Below are 25,000 nucleotides of genomic sequence, written 5' to 3' on the forward strand. Positions count from 1 at the left end.
TACAAGACAAAAGAGAAAATCATTTGCAAATCCTAACCACATGTAGATTCATGTGCGTGTGCGTGTGTGTACAGTACAGTACACTAGGCTACCCATCTTATTGGTGGTGTCTCTGGGTGGATTTCCGCTTGCTAAGAGCGGGTCAGAGAGCAATGCGCAGGGGTAGAGTACAGTAGAGTAGGGTAGGATGGATGTCGTGATGATGTGCATCTGCAGGGCCCCCCCTTCCCGCCTGCCCCGAGGACCCTCCGAGACCGGAAAAGGTTAAGCACGAGTGTGGGAGGAGGATCCACCTCTCTGGCCCCTGGAAGATATTATATAGGCTACTGATGGAGGGCTGGACTGGCCATCTAGCATAGCGGGCAATTCCGGTGGGCCCCACACCCTTGTGGGCCCCTATTTTCAGAAATGTTTTTAAAAAAACCACACACGCTCAAAAAAAGTTACATTTCTGAAAATAGAGGCCAACGAGGGTGTGGGGTCCATCAGTGAATCAGTTCTGTGCCACTAATTATGAGGGGCCTCTTTAAGCCAAAAGTGCCCAGGCCCTATTTCTGCCCCAGTCCAGCTCGGCTACTAATGGAGGGATGGAGTGAGGGAGGGAAAGGGCCTTGGGTGATGTGTGTTGTATGTTAATGCTTCTTCTTTCTTTCTCTCCATCTCTCTCTCTCTCCCTCTCTCTCTCTCTTTCTCTCGTGCTCCCTTGGCAACAGGCTGCATCTGCTGTGAGCACGCATCGATCCCAGGGAGGGTAGAGTAGCGTGCTGCTGGGAGGGGAGCTAGCTAAGACTAATGGTGTGGTGGAAGTGTGTGTGTGTGTGTGCGTGTGCGTGTGCGTGTGCCTGTGTCTGTGTCTGTGTCTGTGTCTGTGTGTTGTGTTGGCGTATGGGTCACGAAGCATTTCTGGACAGAATGGATGTTTTTTTTCCCCACCCACGCGAGGCTGTGGAAATGAGGTGTTACAGGTTGTAGGTGGGTGGGAGAGACGTTCGTTTGGACCTGGCTTTAGAGGTGGCTAGCTTTAGGTTTAGACCACGAAATCTAGCACTTCACGACAAGCAGTTTTGTTCCTATGCTTCTCCCTCTCTCTCTCTCTCTCTCACTCACACACACACACACACACACAGACACAGACACACAATAAAAAATAATTTAAAAAAAAAGTCTTCTTTTTAAAATGTTCAGAAAGGTACAGTACATGTAGTCTTCCTCAGTTGGGTCTGGTGGGTGAGCCGACCCATCCTTAGTTCAAACCCAGAGGGAGCGTGCCTGAGCCTTCCAAGCAGGGACAGAGCCTGGTGGCTCGGGGCGGGGCCTGGTGGGGAAGGAAGTTACCAAATGTAACCACACAGTAACGCTACAGACACCTTGTGTAGTCAGAGGTGACTTCACATCAGATATGTGACTGTCTGAAGCAAAGGTGTCTGAAACCATAACTGTGGTGGTTGTGAAAAACAAGGTTCGCATAGCAATGGCACGCTATAAAACCTTTCAATGAACCAGCATTGTGGTGCAAAAAGTCCACACAAATTATGCAATGCAATGCCTACAGTACATGCTTGCAGCTTGTTCAGTGAAAGAGCACTGCCTTATTAACTTGCTTTTCCACTGATAATATTCACACTACTAGTTGTTATATTAGTACACCTTGAGGTTTAGGTGGCAATCACAGCCAGGCATCCAGATGCAAAAATTCCTTCCAGGCCGGTATTTCAGCTCCAGGGGGATTCAGACCAAGTAAAAGCTGCTCTGACCAGTTGGGCACTTCCAGTGGTAGTTGAGCGACCTCTACTGGCAAGCTACTGGTATTACCTCAGTTCGTTATATTAGTTAGTATTCATAGTACTCATTAGAATTCATTATTTATTTGCCTGGTTAACACCAGACAATCTCACAAGTGAGATAATCAGGCTACCTATGCAATGGGGCACCCAAGTCATGCCCCCTACTTCCTGACCATGGGGGCATAAGTTGCAAACAAAAAAATTGAATGAAAGTGAATGAGTCGTGGTGGATTTGTGGTGCATAGGTGGATGTTAAAGGTTTGGATTGGCATCGTAAAACCACTAATTTCAAGCAAAGTATTATTTTCTAACCCCTCCATGCACCATGAGTGGACAGGAAGGGGTGGAGACTTAGGTAACCCATTTCTCAAAGGAAAAGCGTGTTCTACTATTATGCCCCATGAGCATATATTGGGTCATTTGGCATATACGTAACCCATAGCCAATCATGTCAGCTGCATTTATTCAAACAAACTGCAATGACCGTCGCCCCACCCATCCCAGCTCTCTGATAGGAGCCCAAAATCTGGTGTCCTCAATAAGGGATAGAATCCATTCAGTCTTTCATATCAGAACAATTGTGCAAAGCAGCATGGGATTTCCCAGGCCAATTCATTATGCCTCCCCTAAAGGTTGAGGTCTTCGGTCGTCTGTCAGATTTTTTCCGTTGGCACAATAACTTTGGAATGGGTGGATGGACCTAGACCAAATATTGTATAGTATCGATAACCTATAAAAGATATACTTTACTTTTTTTGGAGGCCAACAATTTGAAGATGGCTGTTGAGACATAAGAATCAATGTGTTAGCTCTAAGTTCCACCAGTTTCAGTCTTCCATTAATTTTCCATTACTTTCTAGTACAAAAAGGTGTTAATGCCAAGAGCACTTGACTTGTCATTGGTTACGTTTTTGCTTAATCTAATTATACAGACATTTGAGCCATATGTTCTATAAAATTAAGACGTCTTAATTCCACACCCATTGTTCAATATTCAGGTAGGATATGCAAGTCAGAACAGTGGGCAATACAATTTCACACCTAAGAAAAGCAAGAAAAACTGTAAGGAAATTTGAGAATAGATCACTTTATTAAGTAAAAATCAGATGAACATGCAGACTAAAAACCAGTGTTTTTTTAAACCACGATCCAAAACACAAAAAGTTCTTTTTACAAGTCTGCATCCAGTTGTTCACAAAAAAATGTCTATTTCTAGAGAAATACCTTTTTTGCATTTTTTTTACAACTGTATATATGTATGTATTATAAATATACACACGTCAGTCCAAAATAAAACCCCATGAAACAAAAAACAAAAAAAGGTTTACTGGACCTGGTATTCCTCTTTTGAGCTGTGCAAAGTCTTGATGTCTTTCCTGAATATTTCTTCAATGGATAACTCTTCCCCTTCCCCGACAGAAAAAAAAGAAAAACCTTCTTTGCTTTATAAAAATCAAAGCACTCACCATAACACATTGGCCTGTCACCAACTATACACTGTTATGTTTCTCCCCAGTCCACAAAAGACTACATGTAGTAAAACTGAAAAGGGGCGAGTGGAAACAACACAGATAAAAGAAAAGAAAAAGACAGAAGAAGAAGAGGGCAGGGCAGGGAAGGGCTGGGCTGGGCTGGGAAGGGAGGGGGATGAGGTGGGGAGAGTAGGGTGTAGGGTGGGTCACAGCCTCTCCTCTCCACTCCACTCCACAGCTCAGCGTCTGTGGCGGCTGTGGCTGGAGTGGCTGCTGTGGTGGTGTTTGCTCTTGTGCGAGCGCTCGTACGATCTGGACCTCTCTCGGCGGTCCCGGTGGTGTCCACCGCCGCTGCTCCTCTCGTGCTTGTGCTTCTTCAGGTCGGAGGAGGAGGAGGAGATGCGATCTCTGTCGCGGTCGCGCTCCCTGTCTCGATCGCGATCTCTGTCGCGGTCGCGGGGCTTGCTGTTGGATCGCGAGCGGCTGCGCGACCTCTTCCTCTTGTGGGCGTGTCGGCTGCTGGTCTTGGAGTCCTGGGCGTCGCTGCGCTGCTTGGCCTTGAGGTGGGGCAGCAGCGGGGAGAGCGCCAGGCCGTGGTTCTGGTGCCGGCGCGGGGCGGGGGACGCCGGGCTGCGGCTGTGGGAGCGGCTCCGCGAGCGCGAGCTGTACGTCCCCGAGCGACTCCGTCTGTTGTTGTAACTGAGACAAACAAACACATGGGTAAGGACAGGCAAATAGGAGAGTACTCACCATCTACACATACAATATCTGGGACTGTGCCTGTTGTTGTAACTGAGGCAAAGAAAACAGTGCATAGGTCAAATCAGAGAATGCAGCAATCTAGCCGTCTACTTGACATATATCTGTTTACGATGGATAGATTTCGTGCAGAGCCTGGGTGGCCATAGTGTCTACTTTGCAATAAATGGATTTAATACAATCAACCACAGGTTTCTCAGCCAGTTTCTGTACCCTGACTTATTTGTAAAAGAACAAACCAAAACAAATATCAAGGGCGGAAAATGTGATTTTTGTAGGTGAAAATTACAAATTACAGCAAAAAGATAAAACATTTTCCATCAACAGTTCCCCATTGAATACTATAGAGTAAGCAACATGTGGTAAGCAGAACTTACTGTCGTCTTGGAGAGCGTGATCTGGATCTGGATCTTGTCCTGGATCGCGAGTGGCTGCCACTCCTGCTGTTGTGGCTCAGCTTCCCTTCCTTCCTGAGACTGGAGCACACACAATAACACATCAACATGCATACATTACACACTTGGCTGATGCTGCCAAAGCCATTTGCATTTTTAAGGCATCACAGACTGGTTACAGTGCCTGGACCAGTGTGTGGGGTTATGGTTAGGAGCCTTGCTCAAGGGCATATAAGCCATTAACAAGCCTGAAACTCGAACCTGCAACCTACTGATGGAAAAGTCCAAACCCCTAAACATTAGGCCAAGGCAACTCACACAGTCCACCTCAGTAAAGCAGGCTAGAGACCTAACACTGGATGCATACAATAACGACACCTCCCCTCACCACTCAGTGCAGCATGCAAGAACCAATGACGACAATACACTTTCACCCCAGATAACTGTTAACAAATAGCTAATGCAACACAGCACGACTTCAACTTTCAACTCATCAGTCCAACTGATAAGAGACTTAACGACTGACAATGGCACAACACGTGCAAAGCTTTTGCACACTTTATTAACTGACAGGTGCCAATCATCAAATTAATTGGTTCAGTCTCAGACCTTCATCAGCTGTATTTTATTTCACTACATCAGTATTTCCCAACCAGGGGTACGTGTACCACTAGGGGTACGCGAGCACACTGCAGGGGGTACTTGGAAAAATGTTATTATTATAACAAATGAATGGAGCAGTCACATCAGGACAGAGAAAGCGATATAGAACATGAATTAGGGGGTACTCATGGCACAACTAAGAGGCTTAGTCAAAAAAGGTTGGGAAACATTGCACTACATTACCGTATTAACATTGACCTAATGATAGTCTTACAGCAAAACATTGACATAATGTAAGTAACTGTAAAATGCTTGGTTTCCAGGAAAATGTTCTCCATGTTCCTGATCTACAACAGATAATGATACACCGTGACATAGTACACCATGACATAGGCCAGACCAGTAAGTCAAACTACTCTTTCCTGTCTTCTTGCCTCACTGTTACCACGTCTGCAAAACAATTCACTTTCCCCGCAGTCAACCAGTGTAGAGTGACTTTAGGGGAGATTTCCCTGCCCCCCTCTCAACAACTCCATTGCAAATGAGCTAATGACCTTTAAAATGTGTTTTTCACTCCCAGGACACCAAATAAAATCTTCATGATCATCAATGACACTGAGCGTCTTATCTGGGGGCCACAGGAAAGGACGAGAGGAAGTCGTTCCCAAAGGCATAGTAAACTACACCAAGACCGGAGTCGGATAATCCGGCTTCACAAGTTAAAATCCTGCACCCACTGTGTGGTTCAATCCATTCACTGCACTAGTTAATTATCATCTGTTTTAGGTGCAGGATTAGAGCCTAGAAACAGATGCTTTCATTAATTAACTCCTGTAGTGAATGGCTGGAACCAGGGTTGCCAGATGAGATTGATTTCCAGCCCAAAAAATGCTCAAAACCCACCTGGAAGCACTAAATCCCGCCCAATTCTATTTATTTCTATGGGTAAAAATGGGCAGAAAACCCAGCCCAAGTGCCAATTTTGCCCGCAGACGGCCATCCTAAGCAGACAAATTGGGCGGGAAACCACCTAATCTGGCAACAATGGCTGGAACAAATAGTGAGTGTAGGATTGCAACATCTGAAGCCAACACTGACCATGGCATAGGCCGGCCAGCCAGCCCCTGTCCCTAGTCCTGGTTGGAGGCTGCTTTGCTTACCCGTTGTGTGGGCTCTTGGAGCTCTGAGCCCGCTCCTCAGGCTCCTTCTTGACTGGCTTCAGAGGCGCCACGTTGGGAGACTTCTCCTCCTGCTTCACCTCCCTCGGGGTACCTGACACAGGAGCACACAAATAGTCACGCCATTACTTTCCATTGTCATTTAGCCCAGTCTTACCTAAGGCAACTTACATTGATTGCATCACGTAGAATGCCATTTACCCTGAGTAGTTCTAGGGACTTTCCGGGAAACAGGATTAATTCCCTAACTCACTTTTCGGTTTAACACTCACCAAATGTAATCAGACTGACTAATACAGAGCTAATCTTTGTTGGTCCTGGAGATCCGGAAATAGACTGACTAGACTCTGTGGTAAAATTCTGAAGGAAATTGACAATTCACTACTTATTGACCCCAAAACAGTTGAGGGTTCCTTCAAAGGCACCACAACCAAGAGGGTTCACAAGAAACACGGGTGATGTACTCCTACTAGGGCTGTAATGATATTAGATTTAACCACGAAATTGTGATACTCAGTCCAGAAAACAATCATATGATCCAATGCAACAGTGCTTCCAAGCTTCAAATGACATCCATTTCAGAAATCATGGGGTGCATCGAGCCATATGTCAAAAGTTGAGTGTATCGTTACAGCCCTAACTCCTATGCACAACCTTTGTTGTGATAAGTGCCTGGACACCACTCACCTCAAATCACTGTGCTTCAGGCAGAGTGGCCAAAACACTAGAGGTGCTCCGATCACCATTTTTTTGGCCCGATCACCGATACCGATCACCAAAAATCTTTATCTGCCGATCACCGATCATTGCCGATCACAGAAATTATTTCCTATTTTTTTAATAGCCTATTAATTATCCTTATTGAATACCATTTCTGGCCATAAACCAATCAATCTTAATTTGCACATGTCGCTTTCACAATGTAGGCCTATTATTAGGCTATTACTATTATTATTATTGTTAGGCTATTATTATTATTATTATTATTATTATTATTATTATTATCTTTTAGCTCTTTCAGACTAGTGTTGGTAATATAGCCTACAAGTAAGTCTACAGTATTAATCAATTTATAAGTTATTGCATATAATTACTAAACTATTTAAGATTGAATTGAAGCTCAGACACCTGGATCTCAGTCTCTCGTCTTCTGCATACGATAAAAAACCCTGTCGCTTTAAATGAGCAGCCGCGTGAGGAGAGCCCCTCCCTTCTCTGTCACTCACTGTCCACACAGCTGCAGAGCTCCGCGACTGTTCTGTGAGTCTGAGCTCTCTCTCCCTCTCCCCTCACCTGTTGCCGTTTGGCGTTTCAGCGACTATCAAACTAATCGACTGACTGTCAATTACAACTTTGAAAACAATAACGTTGGCATGCTTGTGCGGACAACGTGAACTTGTCGCGTGCTGACCGAGGCAACTACACAGGTTATAACGTAAAATGGCTAACTGGCGAGAAGTAGTCTGTCGCAAATTACACTTGAGATTCTACATACACAAAACAAGAAAAAAAACTTCACTTGAAAGAACAGGCAACACGCACAACACAGCGTGTCTGCGGGGAAAGCTCTTTCTCTGTAACACTGTCATAGATTGTAGAATTCCCTGCACAGACTCATTGAGTTTCACCGTGCACTCTGTTGCTGTTTGGTGTTGCAGCGACTACAAACTAATGACCTGGCTGTCCATTAGGCTACAACTTTAAAAACAATACCGTTGATGATTGTTTTGGAAACGTTTAGTTGTTGCGTGCTGACATGCTGTAACTCAAAATAGAGAACATGGCGAGACTGACACGTCATTCGCAAATTACAAGCGTCATGTAAACGGCGCATGGATCGGAAAATCAGATCATTGTTGATGCAGATATGATTATAAATGGTGAAAATGAAGGAGGGAATTCCAAAAAGTTAAAGACAAGTAAATATGCCTATTTTGGTGCAGCAGCTGTGCAGAGCCAGCACTTAGGCTACATGCAGGCAGCGCCAGGTGTATAAAGGCAAAATGGTTGCGTGAGGAATTTAATATCTCTGGATCGGTTTTTTGATCGGCATGTTTTTCCGATCACCGATCAGGCTATTTTTGGCCATTATCGGCCGATCATGATCGGCTGCCGAGCAATCGGAGCACCTCTACAAAACACCAATGGTTTTGAAGGCGTGGTGGTGGTGGCTGACTGACCTGGCTTAGAGCTGGGGGAGAAGCCCCCCAGAGTGGCCAAAACACCAATGTTCGAAGCTGATTGCTTCACAACAATGTGGGTGGAGTTCCCAATTTCTCCAGAGCTCATAAACGATATTTGTATTGCTCCTGGCCTGACTATGATGGTGCTGCGTAACTAAGAGGGCGTAGTCTGGCTAGACTCACCTGGCTTGGAGCCGGGGGAGAAGCCCCCGCCCAGGATGAGTGCCGGGGTGCCGTCGGGGTTCAGGCCTTTGGCCTTCAGCTTGGCCTCCTGCAGAGCCACCTTCCTCTTCTCCACCTCCTTCTCCAGGTGATCGTAGTTTGGCTGCAGCACAAAATACAAGCAAACTAAATCAAACGCCACGTTTAGACAAAGTTCAGTTATACAAGGTCCTTCATGTTAATTTGGTACAGTTGACTGAAGTACTGTATAAAACATGGTACAGCACTGTACCATATGATTAAGTTTAGACATGCACATTATTACATGTTATTACATATTGGTACTCGTTTAGATAAAAGTGATTAACGATTAAAGCGTTAACAAAAATATAATCTATCCATACTGCACTGTAAAACCATTAATGGAATGGAAGTATTATAACCAGTTTTCCATCCAAGTGGTAAATAGCAATTCTATTACTCAAAAGGACACTCAAAACGCTCACTTGGAAAATCTCGACGTGAAAGTTATTCTATGTGGCCTGCCTCTAAGAGGCATAATATGAATGTGCATTAACTGTTGCACGTATGTACACCCAAAAGGAAACCCCACCACTGCTTTGAAGTGTCAGTGCCGCCTCCTCAGATTCTCACGAGAAACAAAACAGAGCAGCACCCACCTTCTTCCTTGAATACAGCTTCAGTGTGGTGATGCAGATGTCTTTTATCTCCTCCTCCGTGGCTCCGAAGATCAGGTACCAGTGTGGTTTAGTTGGCAGAGCAATCTAGCACAACAGGAAGGAAGGAACGCAGGCACGTCAATGTGTGATGTAAACGATGTGGGCCTTCTGATCTAACTAACACAACAAGAGGTCTGGATTTCTAATCAACTCAAGTAAAAAAAAATTGTTTTAAAAAGTTACGTAAACAAAAAGACCTAAAGTGAAATGGCAGAAAGATAGTTGATCTTTCACAGCACAAAAGAGGGCTCCAACAGGCTTGTCTATGTATGGGAAAAAAACTTGTACTGATTCACAACTGCACTTCACACCCATGAAAGACATGCCATAGCTGCCAATGGGGCCTTTACCTGCAGAGCTCTGGCGGCGAGGTAAATACAGGCACAGGCGATGGTCTCAGGCGGAAACCTCACAAACACATTCGTCCGCAACGAGTCATTCATGTAGTTCCTGAAAGACACAAGGAGTAGAGGGGACACTGCAGCTTTCTGGGAATAGACTATACCGATACAACACTCCACCCTCCCCCTTCCCTATGAATGAAACAAGAGCTCTACACTACAAAGCTGGTTCAGGAGTAAACCATGTTAAGTTAAGAGGTAAATCATCTAAAGGAAGAGCCTGGAGTCCTCATTTTTAAGAAAATGAGGACTCCAGATTCTTCTATTAGATGATTTACCTCTTTACTCCTGAACCAGCTTTGTAGTGTAGGCCCAGGGAAAACAACTTAGGTAAACAGAACAAGGTTTGAAGTGATGCAGTGCAACATTTATGGAGACTCATGATTTAACTTTGTCCTTTCTCTTTCTCCCTCTTAAAAAAATCTCCGTCCAAGGTAGTTCCATGCAGAACATATGTAGGCATGTACACATTAAGCTCTCTGAACAAAGAGTGATTAGACAAGTCTACAAGATGTCTTTGAACAAGGGCTATCAAGCTCACAAAACAAAACAAAAAAATAACATGTAGGGATGGAACTCAAAGTAGTTCACTGAAACACCTGTACATGCCAAAATAGGACCCCATATGCACATGCAACCGATAGCTGACCAGTTCAACATAAAAGAGAGCCAAACGTAGGCAATCATCTGAAGACCATGGGCATCTTACTCTGCCCATGACCTGGATGACCAATCTGCATAATTAAGGGAACAGCAATAGCCATAGAAGGGAGGAGTGTGTGTTTGTTTGTGTAGAGGGCAGATGCATTACTTGCATTGCAAAAAATATCATGCAGGTGAAAGACAGGCTTGGAAGCATCTGAGTCTGAAGTTGAATGGGGATTGGGTTGGATGAACTGAAGGCTGAAAAGCAAGTCTTGCTTGGGGGCATAACCTCAGTAGCAGGCAACACAGGTTTCCTCCAGTGACAACCAGCCTGTTAGTAATGATTGACATGGCTGAAGACTAAGAGACAGCTGAAGAGCCACTACGCTACAGCTCTGACAAATGATTAGGGTCGTCTACAGGCTAGACAAGGCCAGGACGTTCTGGTCAGTTGAAATCAAATGAAAACAGACATGACAGGCACAAATACACAGACACAGAGATATAGCAGGGAAGTGATTGTGTGTTTGGGGAGGGAGGAGGGGGGGCAACAGAAAAAAGAGGGTTGATGCGCTACCGCACATGAATGAAAAATTAATGAAGCCTGTCTAAATTGACACAGACGTATTGGCCTCCGTGAAACCATGCAAGATAGCATGACTCAACTGGGAGAGCCCACTAATTATTAAACCCTGAGTGATGGTGGGTTACTGACAGACAACCGCTGACACTCTGGCAATGACAATGTCAATCTAAAAAGGCCACTTGGATATATTTCTGGGAAAGGCGACGTGACGTCACAACAGGTCCGTGGAGACAGGAGGAGTCCTGTAAGACACATGTCTGAAGACCATATCAGTTTGGGAGAAGTATGATGACAGTCAGACAATAATTATTTAGAAAAAAAAATAAATGTCTTAACTGACAAACCTCATTTTTTTAAAAAAAATCTCTAAAGCTAAACTGTTATTAGTTAACAGCTGAAGACAGAATGGCTAGAGATAGTGTATATACTCTACACATCTACTACACCTCAGTTGACAATTAGAAACTTGGAGAAGCAAAAACAAAAAAAATACAAATCCTTTTGGACACCCCCAAGAAAACAAGACGATGTTGCCAGATGGAAAAGGACCCCCTTCAGTGAATCTCGGGCAGAGAGCTCGCACCGGATTGGCTGTCTCGAAAGGGGCAGGCAGCCAATGAGAAGGGGGAGATTCCTGAGGTCATTGTGGTTGGTAGGAGCAGAGTTCAGAGGTTCTTTATGAGACTTACCATCATGGACTACCCTTTAATCAAAGAGTAGAGAGAAAGTACAAAGTTAAACTGAGATCTCCATAGATGTAAACCAAACTGAAAATAAAAAGATCAAACCATTGTTTTTCTTTTTTTCGTTTTAAGGAAAGAGAAACACACAGGTACACACAGTGTTGTCAAAGTTCATTTTTTCCACTCCATGAGAGAAAAAAGGAAGCTTACACAAGACTCCTGGCAAAATGTTCATTTTATCAGGTTATGCAATCTGTCCCATCTACACACAGCTGCATAAAGGAGAGCGCAGAACTTACCAGGCTGTCTGGACCAGCGTTTGGTTCTTCTCACATTCCAGGAATTGGAGGTACATGACGATGATCTGAAAGACAAATAAAAGATTATGGCAGCACCTGTGTTGCAAAGACCACATCAGCGGGCCATGTCTACAGTGACGTCGCATCCTCCGATTCCATGGGACCTCACAGCATTTTTAGCTGAAAATTTCAGCATGTAATCCAATGGCGGTAGTAAGATGACATTTCGATTGCCTTTGAATTGTGCCACGGGCTTCACATGTTGTTATATTTTTGTATAATTTTTCGTACCAAGCGATGGCCTCAGAACAAAATATTGATACTTCTGCATGAATAATCTAACTTTAGCTCCTTAAATAGCATATTTGTAGCTATGCGCATGTGACTGGAATCAGAAGATATTTACTCCCTACCATGCTGTTGGATGGTCAACTAAGGGGGAGGGACTTTCAAGCCCTATTCTAGAACAATGCAGGAAGCAGTGTGTGCAGGTGAAATGCCCCTTGGCTCACTGAGATCCAGAGTCTTATCTCGTCAAAGCTACTTGGGTCCTGTTGTGACATTCTGGCCTGCTTATCAGTCAGTCCGGAGGTGTGTGTGTGTGTGTGTGTGTGTGTGTGTGTGTGTGTGTGTGTGTGTTTCGGGACTCACCTTGTGTGGATGCTTGACGTGGACACAGAATCCCAACTCCTTCAGGATGCGTCGTTCTGCCTTAATGACTTGGTTTTTGGTGTTTATGTAGTTCTGGTCAAGTACCAGCGGGCTCACGCTTCTGATGCATAAAGGAAATGTGAAACATGAAAATATTTCCCCAAGACAAATAAAGAGAAGCAAAAAAAAAGGGGAAAAAAAACCAAACAAAAAGTGCACTTCTGTTTTTATAATTAATCTAGACTGTTTTCCCTTCCAACCAACTAAAGGCAACAGGTCCAGTTTTCATTCGACTCCTGTAACTTCAGTAAAACTTTTTGTCTTGCTGCACGTGAAAGGTAAATCATCAGCTTATCCGTCATGTTTATCATAGCTTCCACAGAAACATCATTCCTCAAGAACAAAGTGCACCAGTTCCATATACTAATAATCAGGGCTCTAAATCAATTTTCACCGCCAGCCAAAATGGCTAGTAGATGGTAATCTTAGTACTAGCCAAACACACTCAATAATGGGTCAAAGTGGCTAGTACGTTGGTCTTTTCTACCAACCAAACCGAAATCTCATCACCATTTGGACAGTTGGCTGGTGCTAATTTAGAGCACTGCTAATCATACAATATAACACTTTTACACACCTCCAAACTAGACATTTAGCCACATCCAAAATCCTACTCAAGACAGAAAATCACAACAAGGGACACATGGACACCAACAGAGCGAATCGTAGACGATATTCAGTGTTCTGTTCTGACAGCTCAACAGGCAACAGGTCATAACAGCTTATCAAAACCATCGAAACATTTGTGTTTATTTGATTGGCCACCACTGGCAACAGCCGCTCCTCATTCACTTTAGATTAAACTTCATTCGATTTTAGATATTCATGAGACTTAAGACATTAATTTGATTACGTTATTCTCCACCTTTTCACCTCGCATCGTTCATATACTTTTGTCAGGTAAGTAGGCCATTTCAATATACATGACATTTGAAATAGACTAACATCACTAACAGGGTGCTGAGTAATCTACATTTTATTGTCAAATCATCAAATCCACCTGCCCCCAACCTACGGTAATATAAAATCATGTTAGGAATACAGTGCCACTATGCTACACTGGGTGCAATGCGTGGAAATACCTCAAAAGCTTCACAATGTGACCATACAATGGCTAAATTCACAGGCTGTCAGGTTTTAGAGAAATATATTTCAAAAGATGCCCTTCCTGGTCCACGTTCCAGGAAACATTAATAGCTAATACACCACTGCATTTGCAGTGTGTTTGTGAAAGTGCATTGCATTCAGCTAGGGCAGCAACGATTAGACGACTAATCGTGACTAATCGACTATAAAAAATTGTCGACAAGAATTTTTATTGTCGACTAATCGTTTAATGTAATGCTTTTTAACTTACTTTACTAATGCTTCATTACTTTATTGAAACCTAAAATTGCCCCGTCAATGAATTGGACGTTGGAGTAAATGGAGTAAATAAGCTACCATCATGATTTAAAGCTCATTGTGAACTGTAAGAATTTTTTCACTTCCCTGCACAAGAGGCCGGGAAGGTTAGTCGGAGGATGGAACAATTTTTTTCCCCGTGACTAATCGTGACTACATCTATCGATTAGTCGACTATTCAAATAATCGATAGTTGCAGCCCTATATTCGGCCATTCTAAACTTCAAATTAAGCAACCACTTCAGAGAAATACGCAAGAATCATTGAGAATTTTATATGATGCTACTGACAAACCATCTGTCACCACAATGACACATAACATCTAAAGGTGTCCTTAAAATCTTTTCAAGGACAAAACAAAACACCACAGTTCTACCCAAGTTTCAAACAAGATGGTTCCTTCTCTATGCGACCATTCTGAACTTTAAATTAAGCAACCACTTTGGATGAATATACAAGTATAAGAACTCTTGAGCAAGTTTACATAATGTAACTAACAAACCATCCATCACCATGTAAACCTAGCATCTAAACGCATCCATAAAACCTTTTCAAGACCATAACAAACGCCACTAGTGAAGTCAACCCAAGCTTCAAACAATGTTTCCTCGTCAATGCAGCCACTATAAATATTGGAGTAACACTATGCGGAAATGCTATTAAGTCTCCTTCACATACATAATGCCTTCGAACTTGAGCTTGAGTCCAATGTACATGCCTCAGAGAAAGAACATGATATCACACCGAGATAATGCTAAGCAATCTCCTTACAGTCAAATAACAAATTACAACGTTTAACTGTAAATGACTAACGAGATTTCTCTGTTAAGAGAGCAGTACGACTACTCACAATAAACGTTATCAAATACATAGTCCTTTTTACACATATGGTACACACAGCAAGATTCACTAATAATTAGCATTTCATAACAGTAAGAGCGAATACTGTATCTCAAATGACAGTACAGACATCAGTGCCAAGTTGTAAAGTAACTGGATGACTTTTTTGAAAACTGAAATTATTTTGCCCATCATCCAAAAGTGCTTCTTTATGTCGTAATCAGTTAATCAATCAGTTTTCTTACAACTTAACACTCATCATCATGTCTGCCATGTCCCGATTCATAAAAACCTACACAGACCCAGTGCAAAGCATTCTTTAAAACAAACGTGCAAATGACATTTCTGTATAAGCCATGACGTGTGAGGTATTTGTTGTTGTTGTTGATTGGTTTAAAAAATAAACAAATAAATGAATGCTATGATCTAGTGTTAGCACTTAGCAGAGACATTGAGCAAAAATACTGAAATAACAGGAGTCTCCCAGAAGCACCAGGACCAGCAGCCAACCTGTCGTCCCCGAAATCCCAGTGACCGCACACAGACCACTGGCTTCTCCCAGCAGAGGAGGAAGGGGGAGGGGAAGCGACACCTCGCTCTCTCTCACTTGTGTTGGCCCATGCCGACTGCTTCATCTCTACGTACCATTCCACATCACCCAGGCTTTGGTAAATGTAGCTGGTGGCTGTTAGTTGGTTGCAAGGGAAAAGAGAATTCAAGTTAACACCACAGCACTCGACTTTGTGATGAAACAAAAAAAAAAGTCCAAATTCTGTTCTTTTTTGTTTATTTGCTTTTTGTTTAACAAAACTAACTTGACATGGCTTTTTGCCCTTAGCACTAAAATGTGACAAGCCAAGGCAAAGTAAACGCAAGACATAATAATAATAAACATAGTATTTCGGACGCATTTCACTTGATGGGAGAAAGCGGACTATCTTGCTGTTAATACCAATAATGACTGATGAAGAAACTGAAAAGTTTTAAAATGGTTTAGAAGTGCATGAGGCAAAAAACAGAAGAGCACTGAAATAAAGACATATCAACATACAAACGTGTGCACACATTTACAATCAGTTTTTATCAGCAGCAGTTTGGCTAATTGATGTGAGTGGACAGGATTAGACAGAAAGACTATCTGGATGGATTTTTTTTTTTTTTTTTAGCACAAAGACAGAATTATGACAATCACACAATACAAAACAAAGCGATGCTTACCTTTTTCCTCTTATCTGCCTCAAGTGATGAAACACATTGATCACATCCCTTATTCGTCTGGGGGCTTCTTCTATTTTTGAGGCCAAATAGATACAGGCCATAGCGACAATCTAAAAGGGGTTACACAGTAAAACAAAACAAAGCAACAATGTTAGTCCAAATTTCATATTTCATTGACGTTGTAATTCTATGCATGCGACAAACTTGCATCTTTCTCCATGTCAATTCAGCACACCTAGACAAAGGTATATGTCTACAAAGTAATGTAATTATTTATAGTATGCCACCTGTTGAAAATAGCTAATGAATGGCCATCTGTGTGGCATTCCAAGCCTGCCTGCCTGCCTGTCCTTGAACAACACCCACACAGCTATTTACATCATGGGTCGCTTTCCCGTAAGCGTTGACTTGACGGGAAACGTCACCCAGCTAGTAGTGAGCCAATGGTTACAATATGGCTGCTTCGAGTGAACGTTGATGTTACGCACACAGCTTATCCAACTGGTTAGCCTACTGATCTGCTAATCAGCCAATACTTCAGTGTGGCGGGGTTACTTTGACTTACCTCAAAACTGTGTTTGACGAATGACTTGGAGTAGAAAAATCTATGAAAAAGGACTTGTCCGGTTCCCATGGCCACCTAAAAACAACATAAAATTGTTCAACATGAGCTGGTTTAAAATCGCTTTCATCATTGGTTTCACAATGAGTGTCGGCCATTTTGTTTAGTCAAGTCAACACCAGCTAGATCAAAACAGGGCTAAAATGTTGTATACATCTCAGTGTATTACTTCCCATCATATTAGAAATAGATTCGTACACAACCAATTCATGCCAAACGTCTATATTCTGACGGCAGGAACAAGGAGTTCACTGCTAAACTCGTTTCCACTTGCTAACGTCAAGCTAGCGTTAGCTACAACTGCATGGCTAAGGTTAGCCGACATCAGAAGTGGATTTTGACAGGATGGGTGTATGTTATTATTACGCATTCTCAAAGACAAATGTGAGTGCAATGGATACATATCTGCATATTACATGATAGAATACAAATACATTGCGTTAGCCAACGTCCGTTACCTGTGGTAGTCGTAGAAGGATGCCAGCAGATTGTAGGAGTTCGCAGCCCAGTATCCGCAGGTCTGTCTCAGTTTGTAAATCGAGGCCATCCTGCATGGAGGGTGTGGGTGAAAGTCTCTCATCTGGTATGAGAGAATTATCGATAGTAAGGAAAACTTCGGAGTAGACCTTATCGCCGATAAGTATTCCCTCATTATTGCTAGACGTATTGGTCACTGAGGACGGTGGACCAGCAGCAGCCATCTTCGGTCTCACGTCAACTGCCTAGCCAAAGCAGGAAGTGAGCGCAGATGGTGGTTGACGTAAACACGCCTACTTGCGCACACAGTGTAGTTCTAATGAACAAAGATCTTCCCTAATAAAATCTCTAGTACTGAAGACCGCAGCCAGAGGGCAAAATTCTTCAGGGTAAATGAAGATAGAGTGACAGCAAAGAACTTCAACTTGGATATCCAAGTTATTTGGTGGAAGATGAGCACATGCCAGGAAATACATTTATTTTAATATGTAAGATATTTACATTATTCAAATGGTTCATATTTGGCATGAATACAGAGTGCTCATGTCCTTGTTCTACACAGCTCTGAAAACCTATGTAGGCCTCATTCTAAATCATAGGCCTAATCCCCATGAAATAATATTAAAATGCCTATGTTTGCCAGTAATATACACTACTCTCCAAAAGAGTTGTCGCCTACCCATCTGTTTGGAATAACAGCTAATAACCTGACTTTCAATTAATCACTTGGCTTCAGAAGTCACTCGTATGAAAGCTACAACCCTCTCGAATGAAAATGAATGTACAAAAACAAATTTCATGCACCAAAGAAAGATTGACCCTTTAATGACCACAGACAGGGCAGATTTTCACAAGACAAAAGTTTTGTCGCCTATCGAACATAATGTGAAAATGAGCAGATAAGTCACTTCAAAACACTTCAAATAGGCCTACACAGATCGGGTGTCATACTTAATCACTGAATCACTCTCACCACTCCAGAAAATCAACTTTGGCCTTAGGTGTATGTTTAGGGTCATTGTAATCATGGAAAAGCAACACAATGAAAATCAATGGAGTTCAATGAGAGATGGTGACATATTTGCTATTCATAGAGCAATACATTTTTAACTTCATGATGTAATCAATGATAAAAGCCCTCACACACCAGCAGCTTGTATGCAGCTCCACATAAGAGCTGTATCCCTCCCATGTTTGACTTTAGGCACCATGTATTTATTCCAAATTCTTCACATTTAACACCAAAGAAGTCTCTCCCACTGTCCTGTCTCAAAAAAGCCAGCCAAGAGTATGTCAGGCCTAATTCTGACAAAAATGAAGGCTAATGGGACTACTCTGAAGTCAAGATCCCAAGATCAACCATTTTAGAACTGATAGCATCAAAACTATATGGTGCTGGAGATGAAGAATATGAAAAAAGAGAAATGGTGCATAACGTGAAACATGGTACAGATACAGCTCTTATGAGGAGCTGCATGCATGCTGCAGGTGTTTGAGGGCTTTCATCATTGATTACATCATGAAGTTAAACATGTATTGCTCTACGAATAGCGAATATGTCACCATCTCTCATTGAACTCCATTGATTTTCATTGTGCTGCTTTCCATGATTACAATGACCCTAAACATACACCTAAGGTCAAAGTTGATTTTCTGGAGAGGTGAGAGTGATTCAGTGATTGAGTATGACACCCAATCTGCGTGAAGAGAAGACACCGGAGCAACTCAGATGGGATGCTTTTTCTTTTTTAATTCAAGTGCACAACATGTTAGGGACTAACGTTTCGATGGCAAGCCATCTTCATCAGAGTCCATGAGTACTGAAGAGAGAGGAACCTAGTTATCTGGTATCCCCTGATTTGACAGGTGCAGGCCTATGCGGTGTGGCAATAGGCGATTGGTCCTTCTCATAGGTTGCTCATTGAGTCCACACCCAGGAAAAAACTATTTACAAGGAAAACACCATTACACAAGTGAAAGTGCATATAAATAAAGAATATAAAATACAAGAAAATATATGTACATGGAATGCCACTTTGGAAGGCTAGGTGGATACTTATAAGTCATAGAAGCCTGTGTAAAAAGGGCCTATGATCCCAACATCATAGTATGATAAACTTCAATCTGCGTATTTGAAGTGTTTTGAAGTGACTTATCTGCTCATTTTCACATTATGTTCGATAGGCGACAAAACTTTTGTCTTGTGAAAATCTGCCCTGTCTGTGTTCAATAAAGTGTCAATCTTTCGTTGGTGCATGAAATTTATTTTTGTACATACATTTTCATTCGGAAGGGTTGTAGCTTTCATATGAGTGACTTCTGAAGCCAAGTGATTAATTGAAAGTCAAGTTATTAGCTGTTATTCCAAACACATGGATAGGCGACAACTCTTTTGGAGGCGAGTGTATTATTAATAACAAGCATTTTGAAACACACACACACACACACACACACACACACACACACACACACACACACACACACACACACACACACACACACACACACACACACACACACACACACACACTGTCTCTGTCTCTGTGACACTGACCAAAACAGAAGCCTATGGTTTACGTGATCTACTGAATCAATTGCCTCCCGGCCTAATAATGAATGGCTCCGGCTATTTAGTCTACATATAAGACATATGAGATATGGGACATTATATAATATGCTCTGTGGATTAATAGAAAATAATCCAAACCATTCAAAAACGGGGAAAAGAAGGAATAGGCTGTTCAAGTAAATGTGCCGCTAGGTTTCAATTTATCCTGGCTGGCACCCAGACAGTTATAACTCTGTCTGGATGAAAGGCTTTGTTTCAGTGCGCGTTTTGGGAGCAGTTCTGTGTTCCTGAAGGATGTGTAAAGCGCCAAGTTGTCCGTGCTCTTGGGCTAAGTCCTCTGCTGTTTCTAGCCATTGTGTTCTCAGAACGGAGTCTGCTCCTTGTTCCAGGAACACCCTCAGGACCTGCAGGGTTTCAGTGGGGATAAAAACCAATACAATCAGCAAAATAGACATTTGTCATGAGTTCATCACAAGACTTGTTTTACAAGTTATGTTAATTGTTATGACTAAGCCACGGCAAATGTTTTTCTCTAACTTCCTAATATATGTCATTCATCGTCAGTAGCCTCTTACTGCAGATGGGGTCGTTGGCGGGCCAATTCATTATTTTCTGAAAACACTCAACTACATCATAACAACATTGCTATGATGACAGTACCGAGAGCGTTAAGTAACAGATGAAGACATAGCCATTACAAGTTTGGTGACAGTAAAGGTTAAAGCAGAGGCTTTTATAAGCTCAAACACTTTCCAATCCACCTTGCAGTGGCCTCTCTCCGCTGCCAGATGCAGTGGCGTGTGGCCCAGCCTCTCGGTGGCGTCCACCTGGGCCCCGTAGTGTAGGAGCAGCCTCCCGGCCTCCTTGTTGTCCCCCAGGGCGGCGTAGTGGAGCGGGGTCATCAGGAGCAGGTCCCGCTGCTCCAGCGGAGCCCCGTTCAGGATCAGCAGCAGCACCACGGCCCCGGAGCCACGCCGGGCGGCCAGGTGGAGGGGGGAGGCCAGGTGGCTGTCTGCCACGTCCACCAACGCCCCCGCTGCCAGCAGCTGCTGGAGGATCTGAGGTCAGGACAGGGGAAGGGCAGAAGGAGAATGGATGAGGAGAGGTGGAGAGGTGGAGAGAGAGAGTGGGTGTAAAAAGAGAAAAGTAGGAACAGAGAGAGAGAGAGAGATAGAGAGAGAGAGAGATAGAGAGAGAGAGAGAGAGAGAGAGAGAGAGAGAGAGAGAGAGAGAGAGAGAGAGGAGAGGGAAAGAGAGAACAGTAGGTACAGAGAGAGAAAGAGAGAGGAGAGAGAGAGAGAGAGACAGAGAGACAGAGAGACAGAGATAAAGACAAGAGACCGAGAAAGATTGAGTGCCGAAAAGAGAGAAATAACAGATGCAAGAAAAATGGACAGTTGACGAGATTAGCGAAGAGAGAGAGAAAGACAGCAAAACAAAACACAGGAAGAGAATGATGGGAACAGAGAGGAGGGATCATCTAAAGGCACATGAGAGGGAGCTGGAGTGGCCGTGCTCTTCACCTCTTCTTTGGGCCATCTGCTCCTGGGCGTCAGGGCCACCGCTAGACACAAGCATGTGTACGAGTACGTGGAGCGCTTACTAGGGCACCAACCAGTGCTGGGGGCACCAACCACTTTGCCCCCAAAATTGTGGCCTCTTAAATTGAGATTGACTAATAACAACATCATGAAAAACTGAATTACATAACAAAACATATATTTATTACTCAGTAGATTTTTATTATTATTATTATAATTATACTTATTGGTCATAATTATTATTATTAGGCTAATATCGTTATTATTTAATTATGAGGGGGGCTCCTGACCGGTTATGCTTAGGGCCTCTAAAACCTTAGCAGCGGCCCTGCTTGGCATGGCCAATTGGCACCACCAACACATGCCACGAGGAGCACACACACAGAGAGAGAGAGAGAGCTTCATGCACGGTAAACACAACGAACGAGGTCAATGAGTCCGCTACTCGTGCAGTGCTCACATTGCCTGACCCTTCAGCAGTTGATGATAGATAGGGACACCTTGTGCTATGCAGATCATGCTGAGGGAAATAAAAGTGAATTAGTGGGCCAAAACAATTCTGACCTTTCTGTGACTATGCACACACAATTAAGTCAGTGTCATGGATTTGGTGATTTAGCAAGAAACATAATGCATCTGACTTATTATGATACATTCACACCCCATTTGTATCACACCATTTGCATTACAGACAGTAATGAAAGAAATAAACATGTTGGCACTGTGCTGTTACTCCAGTATTTACTTACTTATGGAGCTCTGAATATATTGGGTTATGATCATAACATATCCTCATTTTCTGACCTATGGTCTAACCTGACATCTATCAAATAATCAGTCACCTTTTCGTGTCCCGTGCATGCACACAAGTGCAGGGCCGTGCGTCCGCTCGAGCCAGAAGCGTTGGCGCTCGCCCCTCTGAGCAACAGCAGCTTGACGCTCTCCTCACTCCCCGCCAATACGGCCAGCTGCAGGGGGCTGGCTGCACTCTTCCCCCCCCGGCCCCCCTCCACGTCAGCACCGTTGTCCAGCAGGAGCTCCATCACCTCACCCCAGCCTCCAAACGCGGCCCAGTGGAGGGGAGTCCACCTGTCAGGGTTGGGAAAGTTCATTTTCTGAATCTACAGGAACAAGTTCAAAGTTCAGTTCACACATTTCCAAAATGAACTAATTCTTTCATAGTTCATAATATTGTTGGAGTTATCAGAACAGTGGACATATATGGGTTAGATGACATTGTACATTATTGGGGCTCTTTTGAAATGTATTTTGCTGGGGTTTCACCTGAACACTAAGGAAATGTGGCACCCCATTAAACGAAGGCACATGCAGTTGGTTCACAGGCACCAGAATGAACTAGTTACTAGTTAGTTAACTAGCTCGTTCATCATGCAGTACACAGTGAGCGTTCAGTTCAAGTTCGCCCAAATTATAAACTAGTTCATGAACTAAAGTTCATTGAACTAGTTCAGGTACAACACTGCCACCTGTGGAAGTCCTGGGCCCCCATGAGAGCGCCGCGCTGCAGCAGGAGCTTGGCCGTGGCCGCGTGGCCGTTGGCTGCAGCCAGGTGCAGGGCCGTCTGGCCGGAGCTGGTGCGCATGACGGGGGAGGCCCCTCTCTGCAGGAGCTGGTGGGCCACCTTATCAAGTCAACATCAAGTCAGCTTTTATCGTCAGTTTCTTCATATGCACAGGTCATACAAGGAAATTGAAATGACGTTTTCTGTCTCTATACCTCGGTGTGTCCCGACCAGCAGGAGCGGTGCAGAGGAGTGCAGTTGAAGTAGTCCCGGCAGTTGACCTCCACTTGGCCCGACTGGAGCAGGAACTTGACCAGGGAGAGGTGGCCTCGGAAGCAGACGTGGTGCAGAGGCGTCCAGCCTTGGGTATCTCTAGGTGGGGAGAAGGTGAGATTACCCTAGAGGCCCTAGACTGCAATATGTCCAGAACTCTGCTGCCAGGATTATAACAGGCACTAGACCCTGGCAGCACATCACCCCCATACTCAAGCAGCTTCACTGGCTCCCCATCAAGTCACACATTACCTACAAAGTCCTCCTCCTAACCTTCAAGTTCCTCTATGGTCTGGCACCCCACTACCTCACAGACCCCTATATTTACCCCTATGACCCCTCAAGATCCTTGCGGTCCTCTTCCAAGGGCCAGCTGATCGTCCCTCGTACCAGGCTCAAGGCCACCAGTGACAGAGCCTTCAATGTTGCCGCTCCCATTCTTTGGAACAATCTGCCCGACCACATCCAGAATGCCCCTTCACTGGCCATGTTTAAGCAACACCTTAAGACACATCTCTTCCTGGAGGCTTATGGCTGCTAGTTCCGCAGGCACTTTCACTTACATGCAATCACACACACGCTCACACACTGACGTGCACACACACTCACACTTTCCAACACAACACTCTATGAAGCGTCCTTGGGTGTTTTGAAAGGCACTATATCAAACGAAAGTATTATTATTATTATTACAGTGCAGGGAAGGTCATTGACATACATTCATTCTGAGTTATGAGAATGACAAACATTCTGAGTTATGGCCACAAAGCACCTAGTCCTCCATGACCAATGCCATAGCAAGGTCATAACAAGGTCTCATATCTGTCTGTCTTACACTACAAATGCTGATGTGTCTTGTAAATTGTAATAACAGAATCTGCATGAGATCAGACAGAAGGAGATAAACTTATAGACATTGACAATGAAAAATATTATTTAGACTCTAACCCATTCCGAAACTCATTCTGATATTCCCTGTGTATTATGACATTTTTAGTTGCAAAACTTACTGGCTAGTAAATAAATATTGCAGTAATTTGTTATTAAGTAAATGAAAAGATCAAATTTGTCAGTAGATAACACAGTTTTAATGAGCAGCGTTGTTGCAATACCTACTCTGGCCACCATCCTACACAGTTTCAGAATTATGTGGGATAGAGTCCAAATAATATTTTTCATCCTACACAGTGGATGTGGTTCTGGATGAATCTGGGATTGAAGTCGCGTTCATCATTATATGCATCCATCCATCAACTCAAAAGGGCAGAGCTGCAGTCAACTCACCTGCAGTCCGCCTTCACCCCCCGGCCCAGCAGGTGTCTGACCTGCTCCAGGCAGCCGTTCCAGGAGGCGTGGAGAAGGCTGTGCTCATCCAGGGGAGAGGAGGAGTGCTGTTGTGGGGGCTGCTCCTGCCCCTGCTCCTGGAGGAGGAGGGCCTGCTGCCTGGACAAGACACTCTGCCGTACCTTACTCTCCACCAGACACAACGACACAGAGTCATGGAGCTCCATCAGCCTCCATAGCACTTCAAGGGAGACGCAAGTCATGGCTCCTAGATGAGAAAAAATACAATACAGATCCATATACCTTATAACCCCTCCGCACAGAACCTATGTTAGGTCCAAAATTGTAATGGCTATGTCTTCATCTGTTACTTAAGGCTCTGGGTAATGTCATAGCAATGTTGCTAATATGTAGTTGAGTATTTTCAGCAAATAGTGAATAGTCCTGCCAGAGAACCCATCTGCAGTAAGAGGCTACACAGGTTAGAATGTAACATATTCTTTCAGGCATAGATGTTTGCTTCAGAGGGAGGTTGTTAGAGTGATAGAATTTTTTTTGTCACCTGTCTGTGTATTGAAACATCTTTGGCAGGTGTAAGAAAAGTCATCCATTTTGAACCACAAGTTTTGTCACTAATCTAATAACGATA

General features: G+C 43.6%; 2 protein-coding genes across 3 annotated transcripts; both read right to left on the reverse strand.

The window, feature by feature from the left end:
- Positions 1–2,851: 2,851 nt before the first annotated feature.
- ccnl1a (cyclin L1a) lies at positions 2,852–17,407 on the reverse strand. Of its 2 annotated transcripts, XM_063205318.1 has the most exons (11): positions 17,144–17,407; positions 16,629–16,703; positions 16,064–16,173; positions 12,542–12,662; positions 11,891–11,955; positions 9,627–9,726; positions 9,217–9,321; positions 8,558–8,699; positions 6,174–6,285; positions 4,393–4,491; positions 2,852–3,955 (listed from the first exon to the last, which is right to left on the reverse strand). In XM_063205318.1, exons 1-11 carry the CDS (start codon positions 17,384–17,386, stop codon positions 3,496–3,498), a joined length of 1,632 nt encoding a protein of 543 aa, XP_063061388.1. In that variant the 5' UTR covers positions 17,387–17,407; the 3' UTR covers positions 2,852–3,495. The 2 variants fall into 2 exon arrangements, with proteins under 2 accessions (XP_063061388.1, XP_063061389.1); XM_063205319.1 differs by lacking the exons at positions 16,629–16,703; positions 17,144–17,407 and adding an exon at positions 15,356–15,530 and having other exon boundaries at positions 16,064–16,153.
- A 2,548-nt stretch (positions 17,408–19,955) lies between these two features.
- ankrd67 (ankyrin repeat domain 67) lies at positions 19,956–24,614 on the reverse strand. The gene is made up of 6 exons (XM_063204567.1): positions 24,352–24,614; positions 23,010–23,166; positions 22,760–22,914; positions 22,115–22,361; positions 20,493–20,789; positions 19,956–20,135 (listed from the first exon to the last, which is right to left on the reverse strand). Exons 1-6 carry the CDS (start codon positions 24,612–24,614, stop codon positions 19,956–19,958), a joined length of 1,299 nt encoding a protein of 432 aa, XP_063060637.1.
- Between the last annotated feature and the right edge of the window lie 386 nt (positions 24,615–25,000).

This window comes from Engraulis encrasicolus, chromosome 8 (assembly GCF_034702125.1).
Source record: "Engraulis encrasicolus isolate BLACKSEA-1 chromosome 8, IST_EnEncr_1.0, whole genome shotgun sequence".
Taxonomy (NCBI): Eukaryota; Metazoa; Chordata; class Actinopteri; order Clupeiformes; family Engraulidae; genus Engraulis; species Engraulis encrasicolus.

Excerpts from the sequence above, each read along its gene's own strand:
- ccnl1a (XM_063205318.1), bottom strand. The coding sequence starts at position 17,386 with ATGGCTGCTGCTGGTCCACCGTCCTCAGTGACCAATACGTCTAGCAAT. Across the intron at positions 9,322-9,626 it reads TCGCCGCCAGAGCTCTGCAG|ATTGCTCTGCCAACTAAACC; the intron begins GTAAAGGCCCCA and ends CTGTTGTGCTAG. Across the intron at positions 8,700-9,216 it reads AGCTGTATTCAAGGAAGAAG|CCAAACTACGATCACCTGGA; the intron begins GTGGGTGCTGCT and ends TTTGTGCTGCAG.
- ankrd67 (XM_063204567.1), bottom strand. The coding sequence starts at position 24,614 with ATGACTTGCGTCTCCCTTGAAGTGCTATGGAGGCTGATGGAGCTCCAT. Across the intron at positions 23,167-24,351 it reads GGGGTGAAGGCGGACTGCAG|AGATACCCAAGGCTGGACGC; the intron begins GTGAGTTGACTG and ends CTCCCCACCTAG. Across the intron at positions 20,136-20,492 it reads CGGAGAGAGGCCACTGCAAG|GTCCTGAGGGTGTTCCTGGA; the intron begins GTGGATTGGAAA and ends GAAACCCTGCAG.